Genomic DNA, 20,391 nt, shown 5'->3' on the forward strand with positions numbered 1-20,391 from the left:
ATTAGCATGCAAATGGATTTCAATATTTCAAGTCTCCTCCTTTCATAATCATGCCACATGTGCTGCGGAACTGCACTAAATTTGTTGGAAAACCTTCCCCTGCTGCACCACACAAGATATTTTGGAGTACCAAGACACTATGTGAATGGGCGAAGCGCAGTCTCTTACCTTGGGAAATATCCGAGGGGAGAGGAGTGCGGAAGATAGCCCATTTGAGCTTGGTATCTCCCTCCATGACTATCTGATGCGGACGCAGCCACTGCACTACATGATTGTCTTTTGTATCCGCTGGATTATAATACAATGACTTCGGAGCAGGAGGAAATGAATCATCTACAAATGGTTCCTTATTCTGTAAAAAAAAATAAAATACCATCAAATACAATAACATTGCAAAAATTAATCACTAAAAATCATACGGCATAGTAAGATATTGTACATTTCAATTAAATTGTGTTCTAATATCATTAACAGTTTTGAGAATCACCACCGACAAAGTTTGAACAAAATATAAAAGCACTGGCAGTTAATAAAATTGCAGGCGAGTAAAGGCATACAGTATACACAGCTGAGAGGGCTAGATCAGAAAAATGTGATCACCGCAAACTATTTATCCAAGATGATTTAAAGTATGGTGCTTGAGATGTGCATTATTTGTTCGGTGCTGTAAATATGATCACATCAATTTCAAACAAAGGTAAAAGCATATAAATCCACTGCAAAAAGCTCAATAGCTACTGTATAGAACACCTTCATTGAAAACAAGAGGGTAAATTCAAACTTACATAGATTCGCTCGTCAATGCGCCACTTTAAAGGCATTGTTGCAAGTCAAATTTTATACTTCCACCAAGACAGGATAACTGAATATCTACTTTTAGAACTCAAGCAGTTCTCTTGTTAAATTCACTGGCTCCATGCAACAAGTCTAAAGTCCTTTGGTGAGGAGAAAGGAGAACATTCAGTGGGTGAGGCTGAGCAGCAAGTGACAAGGCAGAGCCTTACTTAGCTCAGGTATATTAAGCTTAAGAAGCCACCGGGTGCCCTCTAGGTAACCAGGAAAAAAAAAAGAAAAAGAACAGAAAGAGAAACAAAAAAAAAAGAAGAATGAATGATGCTCCCAGTTTCCAAATGCATGTTCCAGATTCACAGTTGAGTGACGCCATCTCTTTCCCCTCTTGAGTAACTTGTACCTTCAAATCCAACTTCACTGCATTGCCTTATTACTGGATGAGTGGGGCATACAGCTTAAATATAATACTTGACATCATCACGTCCTGAAGCACGGAATACTTTCAACACAGCGGCCTTGAATTATATTTCTTAAAATAAAAGTTTGTATACCCAGCTGGGGAGAATGAAAGTCATGCATATTAGGAGACAAAACATCATGCATAACCAGAAATCAGGGATGAAACCTGGAATAGGGTTGAACCATGTATTATTAGGGGGTATCCCAATCATTTTAGTTTAGATAAAGAGATTATAAACTATAAAAATATAATCCATGACATCTGTAATTAATAATATATCTATGTAGGACTGATCCACATGCTGTTCACATTGAAATTAATGCAACAGGAGTCACAAACTAGGAGGAAAATTGCTGTTAAATGCAGTTCGCCAAGGATTAAAAAGTAGATTGAATTATTTTAGTCATAGGCACACAAATACGAAAGGTTGAAATTTTACATTTGTGAATTAATCAATTCTTTCCAGATTTACCAGACTTTTAAATTGCACGAATTATCAATTCAAAATAAAATTCGAGATACAATCAATTAACTCTTTCCACAATTGCAAATAGCAAAAATTGTGACAGAGAATAAAATGTGGTGTTAGTACAAACTTCATGCATAACAAAATCATGTGAATGCCAAGTGCATTACAGTACAGGTAATTTAAGATCAACTACATCCTGGGCTGCATATTTGAGTAAGATGCATAATTTGAAACAATTGTGAGTGGGTCATGATCGTTTCAATTTTCAAGACTCATGTCTCACAAAAAAAGGCATGCTGTGAGGATTAAAAATTAAGAGACAGAAATGAATGAAAAGCTTACAAACCTCTCGACAGAATTGCACGATCCTTTCCCACTTCTCCAATGCCTCCCTCTCCTCAATGTTACGTAAATCCTCCATAAGCTCACTCTCCTGCTTGATGACCCCTGCCTGCGGGGGAACAGCGGCTCCCATCACCTGAATTGAAGGCACCATGCTGGACACAGCATGCCCCGAACCACCCTCCGAAGCCGACATGGAGCCAGGTGTTAGGGCAATGCTGGGAGCTCTCGCCCCCCTTGAACTTTGACACATGTCACACGAGACGGATGACGTTCTGTTCTCGAAGGTGCAAACCACACAGTGCCATGACGATGCCGGGGAAACTGCGGCCGAGGAAACAGGTGGGTCCCGCCCCACCCTGCTCGAGCTCCCTTGTATACCATCAGGGGTGGATGGTCCACTGGAGCGGTGCCCACTGCTACTCCCACCGCTGCTGGCACTCGACCTGCCACTACCGTGGTGGTGGTGGTGATGGTGGTGATTCTGACTAGGCCTCCTGCCAACTCCCACCCTCTGCTTTGGCACGGCACCACCAATCGGATGCTGGGCTGTCGCTGGTGATGCTGCAGCACTCCCACCGCTGCCGCAATTCGCTTTGGTCTTCGACCTGGCAGCTGCAGGCGATGGACTCCTTCGCCCCCTGCCTCCTGATGAGTCCGAGGATGGCACCTCAAGCCGTGTCTTGCAGGCGAGGCAGCTGTGGGCTGACAGGGGGTTCTTCAGTGTGCACTGGCCACAGGACCAGAACTCACCCTTCCTGAGGGTGAAATCTTCTATGGCCGTGACACTCTTCAAACGGGATCCACCACATGCCAGGCATGCAACAGTGTTCTCAGAGTTGACCAAGGTGCACTTGCGACATGTCCAGTCCCTCTCGGATGCAGAAACGACAATTGTGGGGCTGGGCTCGGCGGGGAGGAATTGAAAGTCTTCGTCCAGGTCCCTCTCCTGGGTGGCGAGGGTGGGAGTGCTGGCGGTGATTGGGCATGGGCTTGGAATCATGCCGGCAGCTTCCCTTTTGGTTGGAGTGTACCGTACACTGTCTTTGGTCACCGTGATGAGACTAGGCTCTGTGAGGGAAGGGGGTGAACGCATGGAATAGCAAATATCACAATTGTCTGACCAAAGGGGGTTATACGCAAAGGAGCATTTCGTACAAGTCCACATGCGATCAAATGTGGATGAGGTGAATCCAGGGGCCAGTGGTGCCTGGGGTGAGGATTTGGATTGGTTTTCCTGGTGGTTAGGGTTCAAGTCTCTGGGAAGGTCAACACGCATATCTCCCAGACCTGGTTTACATGGTGTTTTGGATGTTACTCTGGGAGAAGATGGATCTGATATACCAATATAAGAATACCTGATACCAGACTGGTGGACTGGCTGAGTTTGCAACTCCAAATCGACTAGACTCTGAGGCTCGCCTTCAATCAAACTCCTACGGTTTGAAACAAATTTTTGCTGGGCTGATTCCTCAAGGTTTGTGGAATTTATTTCCGAGAGTGATCTTCGATAAATAGGTCGACCTGCAGTGCAGGTAGGGGAGGAAGGAGATAGGCCTCCATTGTTCTCATTGCAGTTGGGGGCTAGGGATCGCCGAGGTGTGAGCTCCCGGACCATTTGCGCTGACTTTTTTGTCTCCGACACACTCCAATCAGGGACAGTGATAACAATTCCATTTCGACCAAGGGTTCCAGGCATTTGTGTGGGTAGAATAGAAGGAATAACAGGCTTCCTGGGGGTTTCACACACCTCACACCTGTCCTCATTGCCCACATTATCTAAAGTACACCTGAGACATGTCCAAACCATACCAGAACCCATATTGGACCCACCACTATACAAATCATTGCTAGTGTTTGATGATTGCACAGTTCTGGAATCAAACTTTTGTTCCACATCACCATCTTCACACTTGGGTTCATTATCAGTGACAAGACTATTTGGCCTTCGAAATAAACCACCGCTACGGGCTTTGGGCAAGAATGAATTTGGTGACTCCAGCCATAGTTTCTGCACAACAGAGCCATTGGACAGGGAGCGACTGACCTTGGACTTAACTCGATCATAAACCGAGGGGCTATGCCTCTTGGGTGAACGATTTTGAGCTTCAGCCAAACATTCCTTGCAATCCACTATGCTCCTCCGACCCTGCAGTCCTTTAACACTGTCATCCATTGACTGCTGAGGGATGTTTGGACCATTCACAACATGACCCGAGGTTTGCGACCTTTGCCCTAACCAAGCTGCCCTACATCCCTCACAATGTGAAACCTCATTTGTATTCCCATTCTGGCAGTCCCTACAAGACACTACCGAATTGCACCATCGCCTGCCACTGGAGGCAGCAGTGGCAGTGGCAGCCATTGGTTCCAGTCTTTCGTCCTCAGACTTAATGCTTGAGTCAACTGTAGCTATATCACCTAGAGCAAAGCTGTGAGCACCATCACTCTCACAGGGGCTATTGATACTTGCAGCTGGATAGCCACAAGCGGCACAATGTAATGTGACACTTATGTTCAGAATATGGCAGTATGGGCAGGACCACCTATGCAGGAGAAGGCAGTCAGAGCTGGCTGATCGGATGAGTTGACCCCCGGCCTCCCTTGAAAATGAGGAATGCCTAGGGCAAGGATGACTCCAAGTCAATGATCCCTCAGTGGAAACTTGGCTTTTGGCAGTGATTGGACTGGAAACCTGTGGTGTCACAGGACTGAGATCAACCAGGCTACTGCGAAACTCTTTCGGGTGAAATGGTCCTAAATCAGTGTCTTCCCAAGTTCTCCTATCTGTCGAATGACTAACAAGGTTATCATCCAAATTCCTGGGCTCTTCATTGTGCTGATCAATGTCTTTTTCATTTCTGAAAACAAAGATATGAGTACAATAATATTTTTTTAAACTCTATTCGTCACCTATTGCACATTTTATTTGCATGAAAACAAATGAACGAATTAGAATGAGGAAATAATATTGTGAATATACGTCGTTTACTGATGCATATAAAAAAGGCAAGGCATCAAATGGTAAAAAATGTGAATGATCTACTGAATCCAAATATACAAAACACGAAATATCATGCGAAATGGTGCTTTTCTGTCAATATACTGTCACGTGGACATATGAAAAACAGCAGCTTTTCTTGTCTGGTCCTACGGAAATAATATCAACAAGGGTACTGGGAACACTGTAACGAACTCACTCCTTCTCATCGCTCGAATTGACGGTGTTGGGACCTGAGAGAATTTGACAGCAACTGAAGACGGCTCTCCACAATGGCATCATACTGACAGTCAATAGCCAACCACTACGTAGTGCTATTGACATGCAATCACAAGGAAAAACAAGACGCCGCTCATTTTGTGAAGCCCAAACGCCTACCAAGCCCGCGACGCGTTTTGTCTCACTGCCAATTTGGCCGTGTTCGCCGGGCTGGTATTTTAGCCCCTACATCCCCGAGCGTAAAAATACTGTTTACCTTCCAGCAAAGTCGCAGCACCATCGCACCCCACCTGTTTCTAATTTTGATTCCAATGCTGAAAACGCGATGAGAAATTCGCAGACACCCAGCCATGACAAAACGAACCGGCGCTCTTTTACAAGAGAGACGGAAACTAATCTCAACCACTACTGTGTATTTGTGTATTAAATGCAATGATGAAGGTGTCTCAAATGATAATAATTTATATCTATTTCCAGGACGAACCAATTTCATAGTATCTTCATTTAGTGCATTTCAATTGGCTCCATCTCACAGACAGAAGGCACATCTTGAATATAATATAATGAGGGACAACTTCAATTCAATATACAACATTTCCCCACAATTTGAATTGCGGACACTGCCATGACTTAATAACAAATCGATATCATGGGCAGGTGTTTGAGAAAATTTAGGGTTGCTACATTTATTTAAAAGGTCAAAAGTTTATCAAATATTGGGGAAATATTTTTATTGCAATACTTTTTCATTGAGGCATATAATTCCATCATAAATATCTGTGGATGAACGTTTATGAAAAGGTGCATGTTCATGGAAATGTGCGTTACTTACAGTTGTAGTCTTTTTCACTTAACACAAAGCATTGTTTTTTTTTAAAGTACACCTCTTGGTAGGTAAAATATTCAGTCCAGCATATTTTTACGGTTTCTACAACGAACTGGAGAAATTATCTTTAGCAAAATGACGATAGCAATATATAACTTCGCGAAAAAATATATTTTCCACTAATAACGGTCGCAATTAAGAATGCCAAATAAAGTGCTAGGAAAATGAGAAATCCATACACGTTTCATGCAGGCAGATGAAAAAACCACGGTGAGCATGCGAAAGAATGTGTATGTAAAGATTAAGAACTAATCAATTTCAATGTGCTTATTAAGAGACGAATATAGGGGAAAGATCTATAAATGCTGCTAACAATAGACTATTAAGATGCATAAAATTGCATGTTTACATTACAGTTAAGACTGGTTGAACATTACTCACCGTGAGAGATTCTGCACGTTTTGACAAGTGTCACTAGGAGATCCATTTTTACTTATCGTAGAAACTAAAATATTACTACTTTCACATTGGTCAGACTTTAATTTTAAATCGTGATCAGTTCTAAAAACTTCGGTAATCGATGATGTATCTACATTACCAGAGCGTAATCTATTCTTAATAATACCCTTAGAGCTTATTAAATCACGATTTCGGAAACCACGGACCGACCCACATCTTTTGCACCGAGGGTGTTCCGTGGGATTAATTAAAGTGCACCTATCGCAGTGCCATTGCAGGACAGAAGCAATAGAGCCCATTCTCTCAAAATCATGGCTAAACTGCGATTAAAATACTTGCGGCACCCAAACAATCTTGACCAGCTGATCCACCATATTGATGCACTTGTACCTTTTACATGTGATAAAAGAAATGCTGTGATAGGCTGGTACGAACTGTGTGGTCCAATCAGGAACGTTTTCAGAGACTTCGATATACTGCGTTAGCCAATCCCTTCAGTGTCGAGGTATAGTCATCCAGCATTAACTTGAAGCTGGTTGAAGGAAATATTTGTGATGTAGTGTGATTACGTTGGTGCTTGTGGAGATGGCTGTGGTGCCTTTTCTATGCACTTATAATAAGATTTAGGTTTTAAATATATTGAAATGTCCAACAACAGCCTCGAAATCGTTCACGAAGGGTGGCTCATCAAATCTCCTCCAACGAAACCCATCTGGAGAGCGGTAAGTGTTCTTGTCGAACATGTCTCATTTGTGTATTATTGTTTGTACATTATAAGTGGTTCGAAGTCATAATATTTATTAAATTCTTATTGTGCTATATTTCATGCATGGCCCAAAGATTTAGAATGAAATATAGTTTGAAAGTATTATAGATAGGTCTTGTTTGTGTGTAACTTTTTTGGTGCAGTCTACTTTTCTTAAATATCAGAATTTTTAAAATAAAACTAGTGATTTCTCACAATTCGCTATCGTGAGATGTATTGCCTTCGCAAATGGCTGCAGCTGTAGAGGTGGGTATTTCATGTTACTAGTTTTAACCCCTGAAATTCATAATTTGTGTTGACAGTTGACAGGTGCGTATTTATAATAGCATTCGTGTGCCAAGTAATCATAAATGCACACATCAGGTATTATTTTTAATGTTTGACAAACATTCTAAGGAACCTATTGTTTATTATGTCTTTGTATGTTTTGAGCATATTTTACCGATATTTTTATCAATTGTTGAATTACATAGTCTCAACTTCGTACCAGGCTGTATTTATCTATTACGTGTCCTTGTTTCGCGAATTTATTCATTTGAACGAATTTCGGGTGAGAAAAAGTTTTTAAGCAGGGTTCTACCAGTAATGCTTCCTAGATATCCCCTGACTTCGTTCAATTTTGAGTCTTGAATAATCCTTGTTATTATAATTCGAAATCGGATATTATCTCATCATTATACGTCTGAATTTGTGCATTGTGTCACTAATTTCATGTCCTTTGTTTTGCGAATTGTTTTTAACTTTATTTTAGCGGTGAACGAGAATGTTTTGTTGCTTAGAATATAATGAACGAAATATCTTTTAAGTTGGGGTTGAGACAAAAAAGTTACTCAAATGGTTATACATATATATATATATATATATATATATATATATATATATATGTATGTAAGTGTGTGTGTATTTATTTATTTACCGCCCGGGCGCAATTGAGAATGGAGTAATTCACTTAATTATGATGAAAATGGCGGATGGTAAAGTCTGACAGCTAGGCCGTCAATACCATCAGAGAATGTTGAAAAAGGTGGTTAGTTTCGAAGAGACCTCTTAAAGTGACCACACCCAAACCTACAGCCAGGGGTGGGGTATTAATTATGAATATATTGCCTCCCCGTGCATGCAGATGGTCGTATCCCTTACTCTATGTATAAAGTTAACCATTCGCGGTTGGTCGCTTTTTCATATTTATAGCATGGCACCGGGCACTTTTCGAACCGTAATTGATTGGTTCTTTTTTGACCCCTAGAGTTATGACCTTCGAGTGACTGCAATTGGGAAGTAGAATGTGCGAACAGCTGACCGAATGGTCTTTCACTGTTTCACATCCCTCTCTACCTCAATAGGTCACTCGTGAGGCCCTCTGATGGCTCCTGCTGATGATTTAATCCGTTTTTCCGAAGCAATATTGCCTCTTTGCCTTCGATTTGCGTTGCTTCGTTTTACCCTCAGGGTCATTGAAATTCTCACCTTGTTGTTTTTCTACAGCATGTCTGTCGCGCAGCCATCGTGATTCCGTTGCAATTATTTCACAGTGTTGTCATAAAAACTGTCAGGAGGTGGGTAATTCTGGTTTATTAACTTGTAGGAGTGGTTTTATAGAAACCTTATTATTTTGACTCATGATAGCAAAGTTGATATATTGAATGCTTTTAATCCGGCTGTTACTTGTGGCTTTATTAGTTCAACGGTTATAATTTTTTTGGATTGCATTTATTCACAAGTAATCCCAGGCCTACCGCGGCGATGTGAGCAAATGTGACTTTTTTATTTAACCGTGCGCCTGAGTTCTCTCTGCGGAAAGATGTCTAACTTACTTGTATCTTGAGGAATCTTCTTACTATCTCATGAATTGTGGGCGTTCTCGCTGGATTCAATTTTACAGTTCTTCGTTTTGATCAATTTTCAAATTCGTTCCTGGCATTTGAAGGCCGTTTTGTAAGAAGTACAGAGCTTAAAACGGTCACCTAACTGTTAAGGAGTTACTCTTCTGACGGAGGACCATCACTTGCATGGTATTCGGGTTATCATTCAGTCGCGCTAATAGTTAGTTTAACAGACAGCCGGCAGATGTCTATTCTTGTGTGAATCTACCGCGCGAGTTTTTTTACCGGTGTAGCGTTATCTTGCCAAGGAATGTCAACATTTTGGTTTTGGGGTTGAAGGCAAATGATTAATTCTTCGCTCTTTACCGTGCCGATGATGTGTATTTTAGTAATTAAGTAATAGCACGACTTGCAGGTAATGTTTGGTGCCCTGAATCGATATTATGGAGCAATTTCCTTGTGCTCCTATTGCGTCACACAGCTTGATAACATCTTGGAAGTGTTTCTTACCCCGGGGACTTCGAAGCATACTACAGTTTGACAGCATTTTTTGAAAAATTTCTCCTTTTCCCGCGATCTTGACTTTAGTATTAGAAAAACCGCCATAAGTTATGCACTAACATTGATAAATACGTAAATATGGTTTTGTTGAATACATCTAGTTGGAGGCCGGCGAAGTATGGCGATGTCCGATCAACAAAAATGCGTTCAGTACTCTATGCATCGAGGCTTTGGAAAGGTATTCCCGTTTCCGTCCAACCCGCCTCGTCCCGCTATTTCCTTTGCTGAGTTTTTTTTGTGGCCGACTAAAATAGAACATCCCCCGCTTTGTTTTCCAAATCCCTTTGCTTTTCCTTGCTCTAAATTGGAATCATAATTGACCGCGTCACTGCTGGGACAGTGAGAATTTCCGTCGCATAGGTAATCGCCCACTTGGTCCAGAACTCGTCTCCGGCAATAGTTCAAATCGTGTTAACACTCAAAAGGCACCCAGGGTAGCCATTTGGTGATTGGTTGATGCACTCATGGTGCCTAATGACTCTAACCAAGAAAATCTCGTTGGTTAGCGATAATGTTTTAAATTGTTGTGTAAAAGAGATTTATTTTTAAAACCGTAACTTTCAATTTGACAAACTGTATTTATTTTTATTTTTGTCTTGACCAACGTTCACATATACTAGGATGCCACTCGAAAATTGAATTAAACCAATGAGGAAAAGTCTTAAGAAGTGCATTTAACCTGGTTAGCGTTTGCATGGTAACCCATTGGGGACATTTTTGTAAGGAGACATCGCTTTCCTTCTCAATCTTACGTGGAGGGATCATTGCAAAGAATTGTAAAGGCCGTAAGAGTTGTGGATGAAATTTCCCTCGCCAATGGGTAGAAGTTATTAACATATTGCGTTGAATGAATGTAGCAATGACATAGAATGTCAAGTGTATTATCATTCATTTGAAGGTACATATTACCAGTGAAATAACATCGCATCATGTTTTAATTCCATGAAGTACCCTGCCTACGGTGTGATACAGAACAACCTTTTTCAATGAGGTTCACTTAAGTAAAAAAATTTAAAGTATCTTTCCACCAACTTTGGTGGAAAGATACATTGTTTTTTTTTAGTTCGGTGATAATGGAGTCCCACAAAGTTATGTATGAAAACATCGAATGCTATTAGGTTATTGAATGCAGCTATGTAGAACGCAATTCGATCGTTTGTGTTGTCACTGCACCACGCAAACCTATTTTCAAACAACCCGCGTGACTGAGCAACCTTTTCTGCTAGAATTATTGTTGACCTCTGAGTTACCTCCGCGCAATTACAATCGTAAATTGCTAGTTATCAAAGCTTACAACTGTGAATTCCATTTATTTTGGCGTGTTCTTCCTACGAAAGTCAAGGCCCGCCCGAATGGAACATTCTTTCGGGTTGTTTATTTAGTATAATTTGAAGATACTTAGCGATGATGTATAACGGTTTCCCTTTCTATTACTAATTCTGATTGTTAGAAAAAAGTGGAGATATACTCTTGGGATAAGTTCAAGAATCTCAATATGGGGACTAGTATCAATCCAGATGTAGGTTTTTGGTTGCTCTCCATTCTGCTCTCTTCTCAGTCAGCCCATTCATTCCGTCATGAGTTTTAACGTTAGCCTCTCCCACTACGTGACGTTGGTATCCGACTTGCAGCCTTCCCGAATAGGTACTCCCATTCGTTTCTCCTAAAATGATTGTCTTAGGGGGATAAGGCGCAGTGGAGCTACGTCCTGTAAATCCTACATCTACAGTATGGTGGTTCGTGTATCCTCACAGTCCGGATAAGCCAGTCTTGGTTCATATGTTGAAAATGTAATATTACCCCTATCGTACTACGGTAGGAGAGATCATGTTAGGGAAATTAGAGCGATTAAGTGTAGAACAGATAGATTTATGATGTCATTTTTTCCACGAACGATAAGAGATCATAATAACATTGTCCGACCGCGGTAGGGTCATGTTCGCGTAAAATTTAGTCTGATGTGTATTCACCTCCTGCCACACACCCTAACGGTGGCTTGCAAAGTGCAAATAAAACCAGATTTTCTAGGGGTACAATCACCTTTTTAAAAAAGGTCTGAGGTGGGACTTTTGGGTTAATTAACGGGCGCAACACCTTCCTAAATTACCCTAAATTTTCCCTAATTTTTCCTTATTATTCCCTTTCATCTATGACCTTAAATCATTTCTCTCTGCATGTATATCTATGTAAAAAAAACCATAAACCCAGTAATCAACCCGAAGGTCGGTTTGGTAGTTGATGGTAGAGTTCACCCAGTACTAAGCCCGATGGCGTGCGAAATTCACATATCAGGGTAGGGGGGCCAGTTCCTTTCCCTGTGCCGATTATGATTTCCCAGGAAGATCTGGCGCCTGAAAAATCACATAGCTTGGGTGGAGCTGCAGGTGCCCAGAGTGCCTTGCCCGGAAATCGAACCTGGGGCTATGTACATTATATATATATATATATGTAGTGTATATAGTATATCTGAGTGCTTCAAGCATCATGTAAGAGTAAATGTTATCATAACCCATAGCTCTTATCGCTAGGATATTACGATACCATAGATTTAAGATACCATTATCTAGCTGTTTGGTAACGATAAATTCCCATGTACAATGTACATTATTTGCTTAATGATGTCCACGTGGTGATACTGCTATCGCCTGCTGAGGTCCACTGTATTCAGTTCTGCAGTCCTTAATTAGTAGACTAGGTATGGGACAGATAACTTAGATTTCCTCGAAAGTCAAATTAAGGGGTTGATAGCGGTTTTGGTTTCTGATAGTCTGTTGGATAGTATACTGACCACCTTGGTGGAGGATTGAAAATCCCCGCGGTGTTTATTTATCGGATGTTCCTAGTTCGTTGCCTTTTTCTAGTGCTTCAGTTCTAGGTCTCCTTCAAGATTGTTGCCACTGGATGTCTTTTGTCACATCGAGAAGGCCAACGTAGAATCTTGTCTCTCTGCCTTTCCTCCATTTTCTACCTTTCCTTCCATCTATCGCTCTACCTGCGGCGTTAGTTAAGCACGTTTGACAGGCGCGTAATCATAACTCCTATTCTATAGAAATATAATTTGAAGTATTGGGAGAGAACATCAGTTAGATCATTTAGGAAATTATTCACCGCCAACGACGAAACATCATCTCTTTACAAACTCGGAAGATTTCATTTTAATATGATTTTAATAGCTTTCAGGTGTTGAAAATAATCAGCAAATCTAGTTTTCAGGATGTTTCCTATTTTTCATGATTTTTATAGCGATAAGCACTGGTTTATAGTGCAGAGGGTACAGATATTGAAAATGAGGTCTGTGGCATTTGGCTACAGATTTCATTAATTCAGCAAATATAATACTTGATCATCCAGACCCTATAGATTATGGAAAGGGATTATTTTTTTTGTGTTCAACTCCATAGTTGGTGATTTCTCTCATGGTAATATTTACGAATACAAATATACTTACTTCAGAAGACTCAGCATCGTTGTTAGCCTACTGTATGTTTAAATAGAAATCTTTTTCGGGGTCTTTTGAAGTCATTATGGCTGGGGAAGGTTTTAATAGGTTAATTCAGATTTATTATCGTATATCAACTGGTAGGGAAATGTATATCATATGTTCTCGGTTCGGGATTGTTTACTAAAGTAAAAGAAGCAAATCCGTTGATTTCTTGCTAGAATTCGTGGGGTTAGAAGATATATTTTTTTACTATCGATATAAAAAACCATCACTAGTTTTGTTGATCCCCAGATAACATGTGCTATATGGAATCAACATAGTTGTTTTGTTGAGGCAGGGAATAAGAAAATTTGTGAATTGGGTGCTACAAAATTCTCGGAAATGAAGTCCAAGCGGACAATATCTCATCTATTGTCTTGCCAACACATTCTGGCTGATGTAACATTAATTTGCAATGTATCGATTTATTACCCTTCCCTATCGATTTAGCTTGAGCGATTTTTCTACACTACTTTACTATTCGATTGTCAGAATTTTTCAAATATGCCGATCGGTATCCACGACTTCATTATTGTTTTGGATTTGAGGATCGATGGTCAACATCTGGGTGCGTGGTAATCCACCGGGAGATTTTTGGTCTACTGACCAGAAGTGCCGGGTTCGATTCCGCATGACCTTTTTGGACACCCTCAGCTTCACCCAGTATGTTTGATTTTTCGGGTTCGCGAGATGTTCCTGAGAAGTCACAGTCCTTACAGGAAAAGGAGCTGGCCGCCTTTATTACCCTTAACTGTGTGAATTTCACACACCGTCGAGTGAGCTCCACCCTCGCATATCAAACCAACTACAGAGGTTGTTTACTGAAGTTATTTTATTCAGGATTCAATGGCGGGTAAATCCCAAACCAACCTAGCGACGCGATGCATTTTTCCTGGGCACGACATTGCTGTGCGGTACGCCATGAACATCATCGCATTGTTGCACAGCCCCTCTCTCTTTCTTAAGTTTTCTCAAAGGTTATATTGTGAACACGGGGATTTTAAAAATCTGTTTAGCATGCACAATATCCACCAAACTACACCATTTGCAATGAAAACCTGAGGGTTGGAAGCTGCAATTTAGATAATCAATTGCGTTTTCAATTTATTTTTGGGGTTTTCCTCAATCGGACCAGTGTAACCTTGGCTTTAAAGAGACTCCATCTTCTCCGACCGTACTCTCCTCCCCATGTGCCGACTCTTCCTCAGAGTTGGTTCTTGCGTTGTTGAAATATTTCTGTTGTGAGTGCCATCTCTTGATTAAAATTATGGGTTGCTGACGACGGTAGAAATTTCGGACCACTGGCCGGATTACCTCCCGAAATGGAATTGTGGCCCATTTGGGTGGGGGGGGGGAGAGAACACGGTTTTTATAGACCCAGAGCCCCATAATAGTCTCTCTCTTATAGTATCATGTCTTCGCTGCGCGTGATACGGTGTTCCCTCGTGGGGAATAATTGATGGCTCCGTGGCCACCTACGGCCTTCAGCTCCACCCCCCCCCCTCTCCTCACCGTTTCCCCCCACTCCCCCCCGCTCCGACATACACCCGTCGAACGTTTCTCACTTCTTCTGCCTCCCTTCCCATCTTCTTTATCTGACCCTCTCCCCGTCCCCGTGAATCTTGATCCCCCTCCCGCGCCCCCCTGAAGGCCTTCCGTCAAGTTTCGCGGACCGGAGAGAGCGAGCGGACTGGACGCCCAGATTTCAACTCGGCGGAAAGAGGGCAATGCGCTATCGCAGCCATTCTGTTGCTCCTTTTAAAAATATGTGATTCTATTTCGGCAATAAAAACGCACGCAGCCATCTTTTGGCTGGCCGCTGGAGAAAGCTCGTCGGAATCTATCGGTCTGTCACTTTCCAGGCTGGTGTTATCTATTATTCGCGCTATCAGTTTTTATCTTAGGCAACACTGGCGAGTAAACCTGACCGGTATTCGTGCCTAACTTCAATTGGATGGCTCCACTGCCTGCATGTATCGTGGTACGATTGATTACCTATTCAATAGCACGTATGCACTTTTGTCTGTTTTTCATCATACTTACATGCACTTTCACATGTAAATACTACGTACGTATTTCCCTTTGCGTCTAATCATTTAGAAAATATTCGGCTTCCTCCTACTATTTATCGAGAATCTCTTTTGACATCAACTTGAGTGATATCCGTACGTAGCGTAGTCCGCACGAGTACGTCCCTGTGCGTGGATGAGATAATTGTGTATTGCTTTTGTCTCGGGCGAATTTATGTAAAATATATATTTAACGTACATGCATGTGATTAAACAGTAATATTAGTGACGATATCTGGTTAAGTGTTTCGGTAGAATCGGAAAGAGAAATTAAATATGAATATTAACCTGAGAATCGACGGACACATCTATCTTATTCATAACCATAACTTACACACTTGAAATGTGAGGAACATTTACTTTCATCGTGTACTCAGAAGGTGACTGTTTGCTTTTATTCGCGAGTAAAGCAATAGAATAGTGAGATATAGGCGATGGGACCGTAGCCAGTGGGATCTTTGAATTAAGCTGACGGGAGTAGGTCATCCACGGCACTGGGTGAAAGGGAACGTTCTTCAAGGGAGATTGTAAGCGCCAGGCATTCCTTCATTTTCCCGGCCATCATTATGAAAAGAGAAAACTTCGTGGCGGGAGCTACGGTTGCACCTAGCCAGAGGAAAGATATACATAGTATTATTGGGGAGATCTAGGGAAGCTGCGTCAAGGTTCATCACAACTGTCCCTTGCTGGGCATGATATGATGCAATAATGTGTCAATTGGCAGGTTATCATCCCTTATTACTCGATGTTATTTTTGAAATAGGGATACCTTAAGTATTGAATGAGTTAAGACATTATTGTGCTGGGTTTGCCTGGCGTATCCAATGAAGTTAATTTATGACAAAGCTCATATCCGGGGAAGTAATTTTAGTCTAGGCTATTTTGGCTCGGAAGCGGAACATTGTCCCCTGAAACGACGCACGAGACGCCAATCTCGAAAGAATTATGAACCATCAACGTGCCCTCTCGGAAGCCCACGATTCAAGGTGTGGAATGTGTTAGCCACTTGGAGCACGGGAAGACCCGTTGGATTAAAGCACTGTTCTCGCGGACTTTTTTCGTCGCAGGGCCCTCCCCGTGTAATGAGTGGCAAACAACGTATTTCACACTCACTAATAACGGAGAGAGCAGATAGAAAATCAAGGGGCCATGACTATGCATGTTAGATGCCCGTTTCTTCACTTTCTTGAAAATAATGAAATTTTTAATCCTCGCTTTTCAAACCGACATTCGGGTTTGTTTATTTGATATTGATCACTTCGGTTCAGTTAGAGATTTTAAATTATCATTTTAGTTGACTAACCAGGAATTGTCTTTATTATTTCGGCAAATTGAGAACTCTTAGAGATGATGTTCTGTCGTGATATTCAATGATTTCTGGCTCAACTTTATGGAAGTATGTTCATTCAATGAAGAACGCAAAAGTATTTTTGGACACAAAGAACAGTGGAAAAATACATTTTGTTCTTCTATCGTGATGTAAATGTCCCAGTAGTGTTATACGAGTATATGATCTACATCTACACAATACTCTGCTAGCCGCCGCGAAGGGCGTGTGGCGGGGGGTGTTAGGCGACCACCCGTAAAAGAGAACGTAACCACTTGGGAAATCAACATATTTATGCAAACCTATAAACACAGTGACGTATACATTCATGCAAAAACCCTTTCAACTTACACGCCTGCAAATACATATACTATCAACTAACAAACAATTGCACATATGTATGGGACATGCAACATACAATGGTCTCCTCCACCGAGGACAGAGTTACGTAATGTGACCCGACGCTGCAGGTAGCGGAAGGGTTCCCCCGCAGAGAGAGCCGAGGGATGGAAGGAAATTATTACAGAATTAAACTCGAATTATGTTTAAAAATGCAATTCTGGTCTGTACAAGGGCGGCATATAAGGAATGACGCCTATTTTTGATACTGTTAGGTTCGCATTATCGTATGAATTACGAGTAAAGTACCATTTTGTTTTGCAATTCAGCCTTGTGTTGTTGATTAGTTCATCTTAATATTGCTTTAGGTATTGAAATGTAGAAAATTCGCGGGTGTTTACCCTGGGGTGTCTTCCTAAAAAAGATTTTTTGCCCCAAATTCCTCCTCGAATGGGTCGAATTTTCATTAGAGCAGTAGGACTTAGTGGAGTGGCGGCTAGTATACTGACTTCGTCGACCCAGGTCGTCCTATCCCATCAAGTTGATTGAAAACAAATCCGATATCCAGCAAAGTGATTGCCTCCATGACAGCTCCTATTTTAGCTCGGGAGCGAAACTCCGGCGTCGGCGGATTGTTCGTTGGTGTTGAAGTCACCATTCGGGTGCCGTCTTGATGTCTCTCCAAGTACGTCGCGCCGTCCTCCGATTTATGGGGTAAACTTTGTGGAACCCTTGGGTTCATTTTATATTCCTTTTCTCCGAGAAGGATTTTTATATTTAATTACATATACCCTGCAAGCCACCGCTAGGGTGCGTGGCAGGGGTGAATACACATCAGAATAATTTTACCCGAACATGACCCTACAGCGGTCAAACAATGTTATTATGATCCTCTATCTTTCGTGGAAAAATGAAATCTTAAATCTATCCATCCTACCCTAAATCTTTCTAATTTTAATAGCATGATGTCTCCTACCGTAGTACGATGGGGGTAATATTACATTTCCAACACCACTGATAAAGAGACGTCCTTCCAATATATGCAAGAGATTTCATCTGAAATTTAACCTTTGCTACGTGAGCGATTCCCAGCCTAGCTGCCCTAATATATTGGATACGCTAAAAAGTTTGTGGTAACAACGTTTTACAAATCTAGCTCCTCTTCGCTGCACGCGATTCAATTCGGCAATTAATCCAACTTCGTGAGGATCCCTTATATACTTGCAGCTTATTCTAAATGAGGCATAACCAGCGAAAGATAACATTGCTCGTTGACCTTTTCATCACATTTGCCTGGTACTCTTCGAACAAGTCCTAATTTTTGGTTAGCTTGCCCACATATTCCCCGGTTGTGTTTCACCCAGGAGAGATCGTGAGTGAGGGTAACGCCTAGGTATTTATTTGGGTATATACATTCCATTTCGGTGTTCCCAATGCAGGAGGCGTTCGGGTGGGAATTGCTCTTTTTCTAAAAATTTATCAATACGTACTTTTTAAGTTTAATTCTAATTGCCAAGTGTCGGACCAGCGTGGTATAGCATTAAGGTAATATGACCAAAGCAGCTGTGTCCTCAGGGTCACGGACATTACGCTCAACCACTGCATAGTCCGCAAATAAACGTATCTTACTATTGATTACGGAGTGAATGTCGTAAAGTAAGAATAAAAGAGGTCCGATGACACTTCCCTGGGGAACACCTGAAGTAACTTCTACTGCTTTTGAGCTATCTCCATCTATGACTACTCTTTGAACCCTACCATTCAAAAAGTATTCAATCCAACCCCGGATATTTTTATCTATGTCATATGCTTCTAGCTTTGCGAGTAGTTAACTATGAGGTACTTCGTCGAAGGCTTTATTAAAACCAAAAAATTTAATGATGACATCTGATTTTACTCCAATGAGTAAGATTTTGAGCATACGTGCCGAAGCACCAATTCATTCGGATTTTAGTACGGAGGGATGTGGACCGAAAAACGACCCGCCCAAAATGAATCGTGGGTTCTATTCATTCGCAACACGGGGTATGGATACAATTTGGCTGGATAGGGCCTGGTTCCTACGAACCCTCCCTCCACTCCCTCTAATCTTACCCTCGTCCAAGTTATCCACCCAGGCATTAGAAAGCACAATAATATTGCCTGTCAGTCGAACGATCACCTGAATAGGAGTGATCGAGTCGAACCGAATGTAAACGCACGTAGGAAACCTGTTTCGCCCGGAGATGAATCTGCGAAACGTGAATATCGTAGAGGGTTCGAATCTCGCCCCTTAAACAAATGTGCGGCGGTGCTGCCGAGAAATTACACCCACAATGAAGACAATGCAAAATTAATTCTCCCTTCACGTCGGACTTTTTATGTTGTACGCGTAAGAATTCATAAAAATGCCGGATAAACTACGTACTTCGGTTTACTTTTTGAATAACTTCCAGGGACGGAAGCCAGGACTCTCTCGACTTTATTGGCTCATTCGGCTTATTTTGTCATTTCCGAGTGAATACATTTCTCTGAATTGCAGCGACGGAGAAGGGAAGAGGGGATGGTGATCGCGTTTGGGAGTGAAATACATCCATATATACTGACACGATTTCGCCACGCTGAGCCGTCGCACTTCTGGACTTGGAGCACGAACGTAGATCTAAAAAGCTCATTCCTATTGGTTGCCGTTGATGACGACTTCGAACTGAAGATAATTTTAGACTTCTTTTTGGTGACATTGTTCGTAGTTGGGTTGCAAAACAGGGTCGAGCGTAATATTTCAATTTTTGTATTGTTGATCCGTTTACTCCTTGAAATCGAACAATTGAGTCGGTTTCCCTCTCTCTCTCTCTGCTCATGGAACTTCTCTGGGTGCATCAGTGGTTGCAGGAACGAGTTTCCTTATATTTAAATACTTCTTCCCTGGCGGAGAAATCTCGCCGCCCGACCAGCCATCGATTCAAATCCATCGGTTCGCGATTGGCAGTGCCGACTGCATTTGCATCGGATATGACTATCTGGTCCCTACTCTTGAGGATATCGTGGCGAAGGAAGCCATTCCTAGGGCAGATTATGCGAATAAGGTTCCGCGGAAAGCGTCTGTCCGACGCTCTGAATTCATTTCGGGCCGTTTCTTCCTCGGATGTCATTTGGACACTTGATGTATGCGCCATTATGATGCCTGACGGGGCTGCTATGCCTACAGTCTTGGTCGGAGGGGGATGCGGATATCAGAGGAACGGGGAGTCCGGAATCCCGGGGGGTCGGGTTCCTCCCCCCTCCCCAACCAATACAGCGACGCCTTGAAGCCTTTGCTTTCCTTCTCCCTACCCCGTTTTCAACACCCCACCCCTTAAGACGTGAAGAGACGAGTGTGGGTGAAGGGGGCATTTCGTTTTGTTTCTACGACCGTGGGTGCGTTGATTCATGCCTCGGAGGTTTCCCATGGTTTCAATCTCGCCATCTGTGTCTTCTC

The 20,391-nt window shown here is 42.0% G+C and overlaps 2 protein-coding genes across 4 annotated transcripts in view; one reads left to right on the top strand and one right to left on the bottom strand.

Annotated features, from left to right (window-relative positions):
• Nucleotides 1-6,867, bottom strand: part of LOC139698159 (calpain-D-like) — a 28,444-nt gene extending 21,577 nt beyond the window's left edge. The window contains exons 1-3 of one of the 2 annotated variants that reach the window (XM_071597083.1): nucleotides 6,551-6,867; nucleotides 2,068-4,924; nucleotides 169-352 (exon numbers count right to left, since the gene is read on the bottom strand). In XM_071597083.1, coding sequence (XP_071453184.1) covers nucleotides 169-352; nucleotides 2,068-4,924; nucleotides 6,551-6,867 — 3,358 coding nt within the window. Of the gene's footprint in view, nucleotides 1-168; nucleotides 353-2,067; nucleotides 4,925-5,263; nucleotides 5,322-6,550 lie in introns of those variants that run through there. The other variant, XM_071597084.1, reaches the window with a different exon arrangement.
• A 228-nt stretch (nucleotides 6,868-7,095) lies between these two features.
• dos (daughter of sevenless) overlaps nucleotides 7,096-20,391 on the top strand; it is a 98,836-nt gene continuing 85,540 nt past the window's right edge. For both annotated transcript variants that reach the window (XM_071596545.1, XM_071596546.1), the window contains exon 1: nucleotides 7,096-7,290. In XM_071596545.1, the coding sequence (XP_071452646.1) occupies nucleotides 7,213-7,290 (78 nt within the window). In that variant the 5' untranslated portion in view covers nucleotides 7,096-7,212. The remainder of the gene's footprint in view (nucleotides 7,291-20,391) is intronic.

The sequence above is a fragment of the Hetaerina americana genome, unplaced genomic scaffold (assembly GCF_022747635.1).
Source record: "Hetaerina americana unplaced genomic scaffold, ioHetAmer1.1.p SCAF_8, whole genome shotgun sequence".
Taxonomy (NCBI): domain Eukaryota; kingdom Metazoa; phylum Arthropoda; class Insecta; order Odonata; family Calopterygidae; genus Hetaerina; species Hetaerina americana.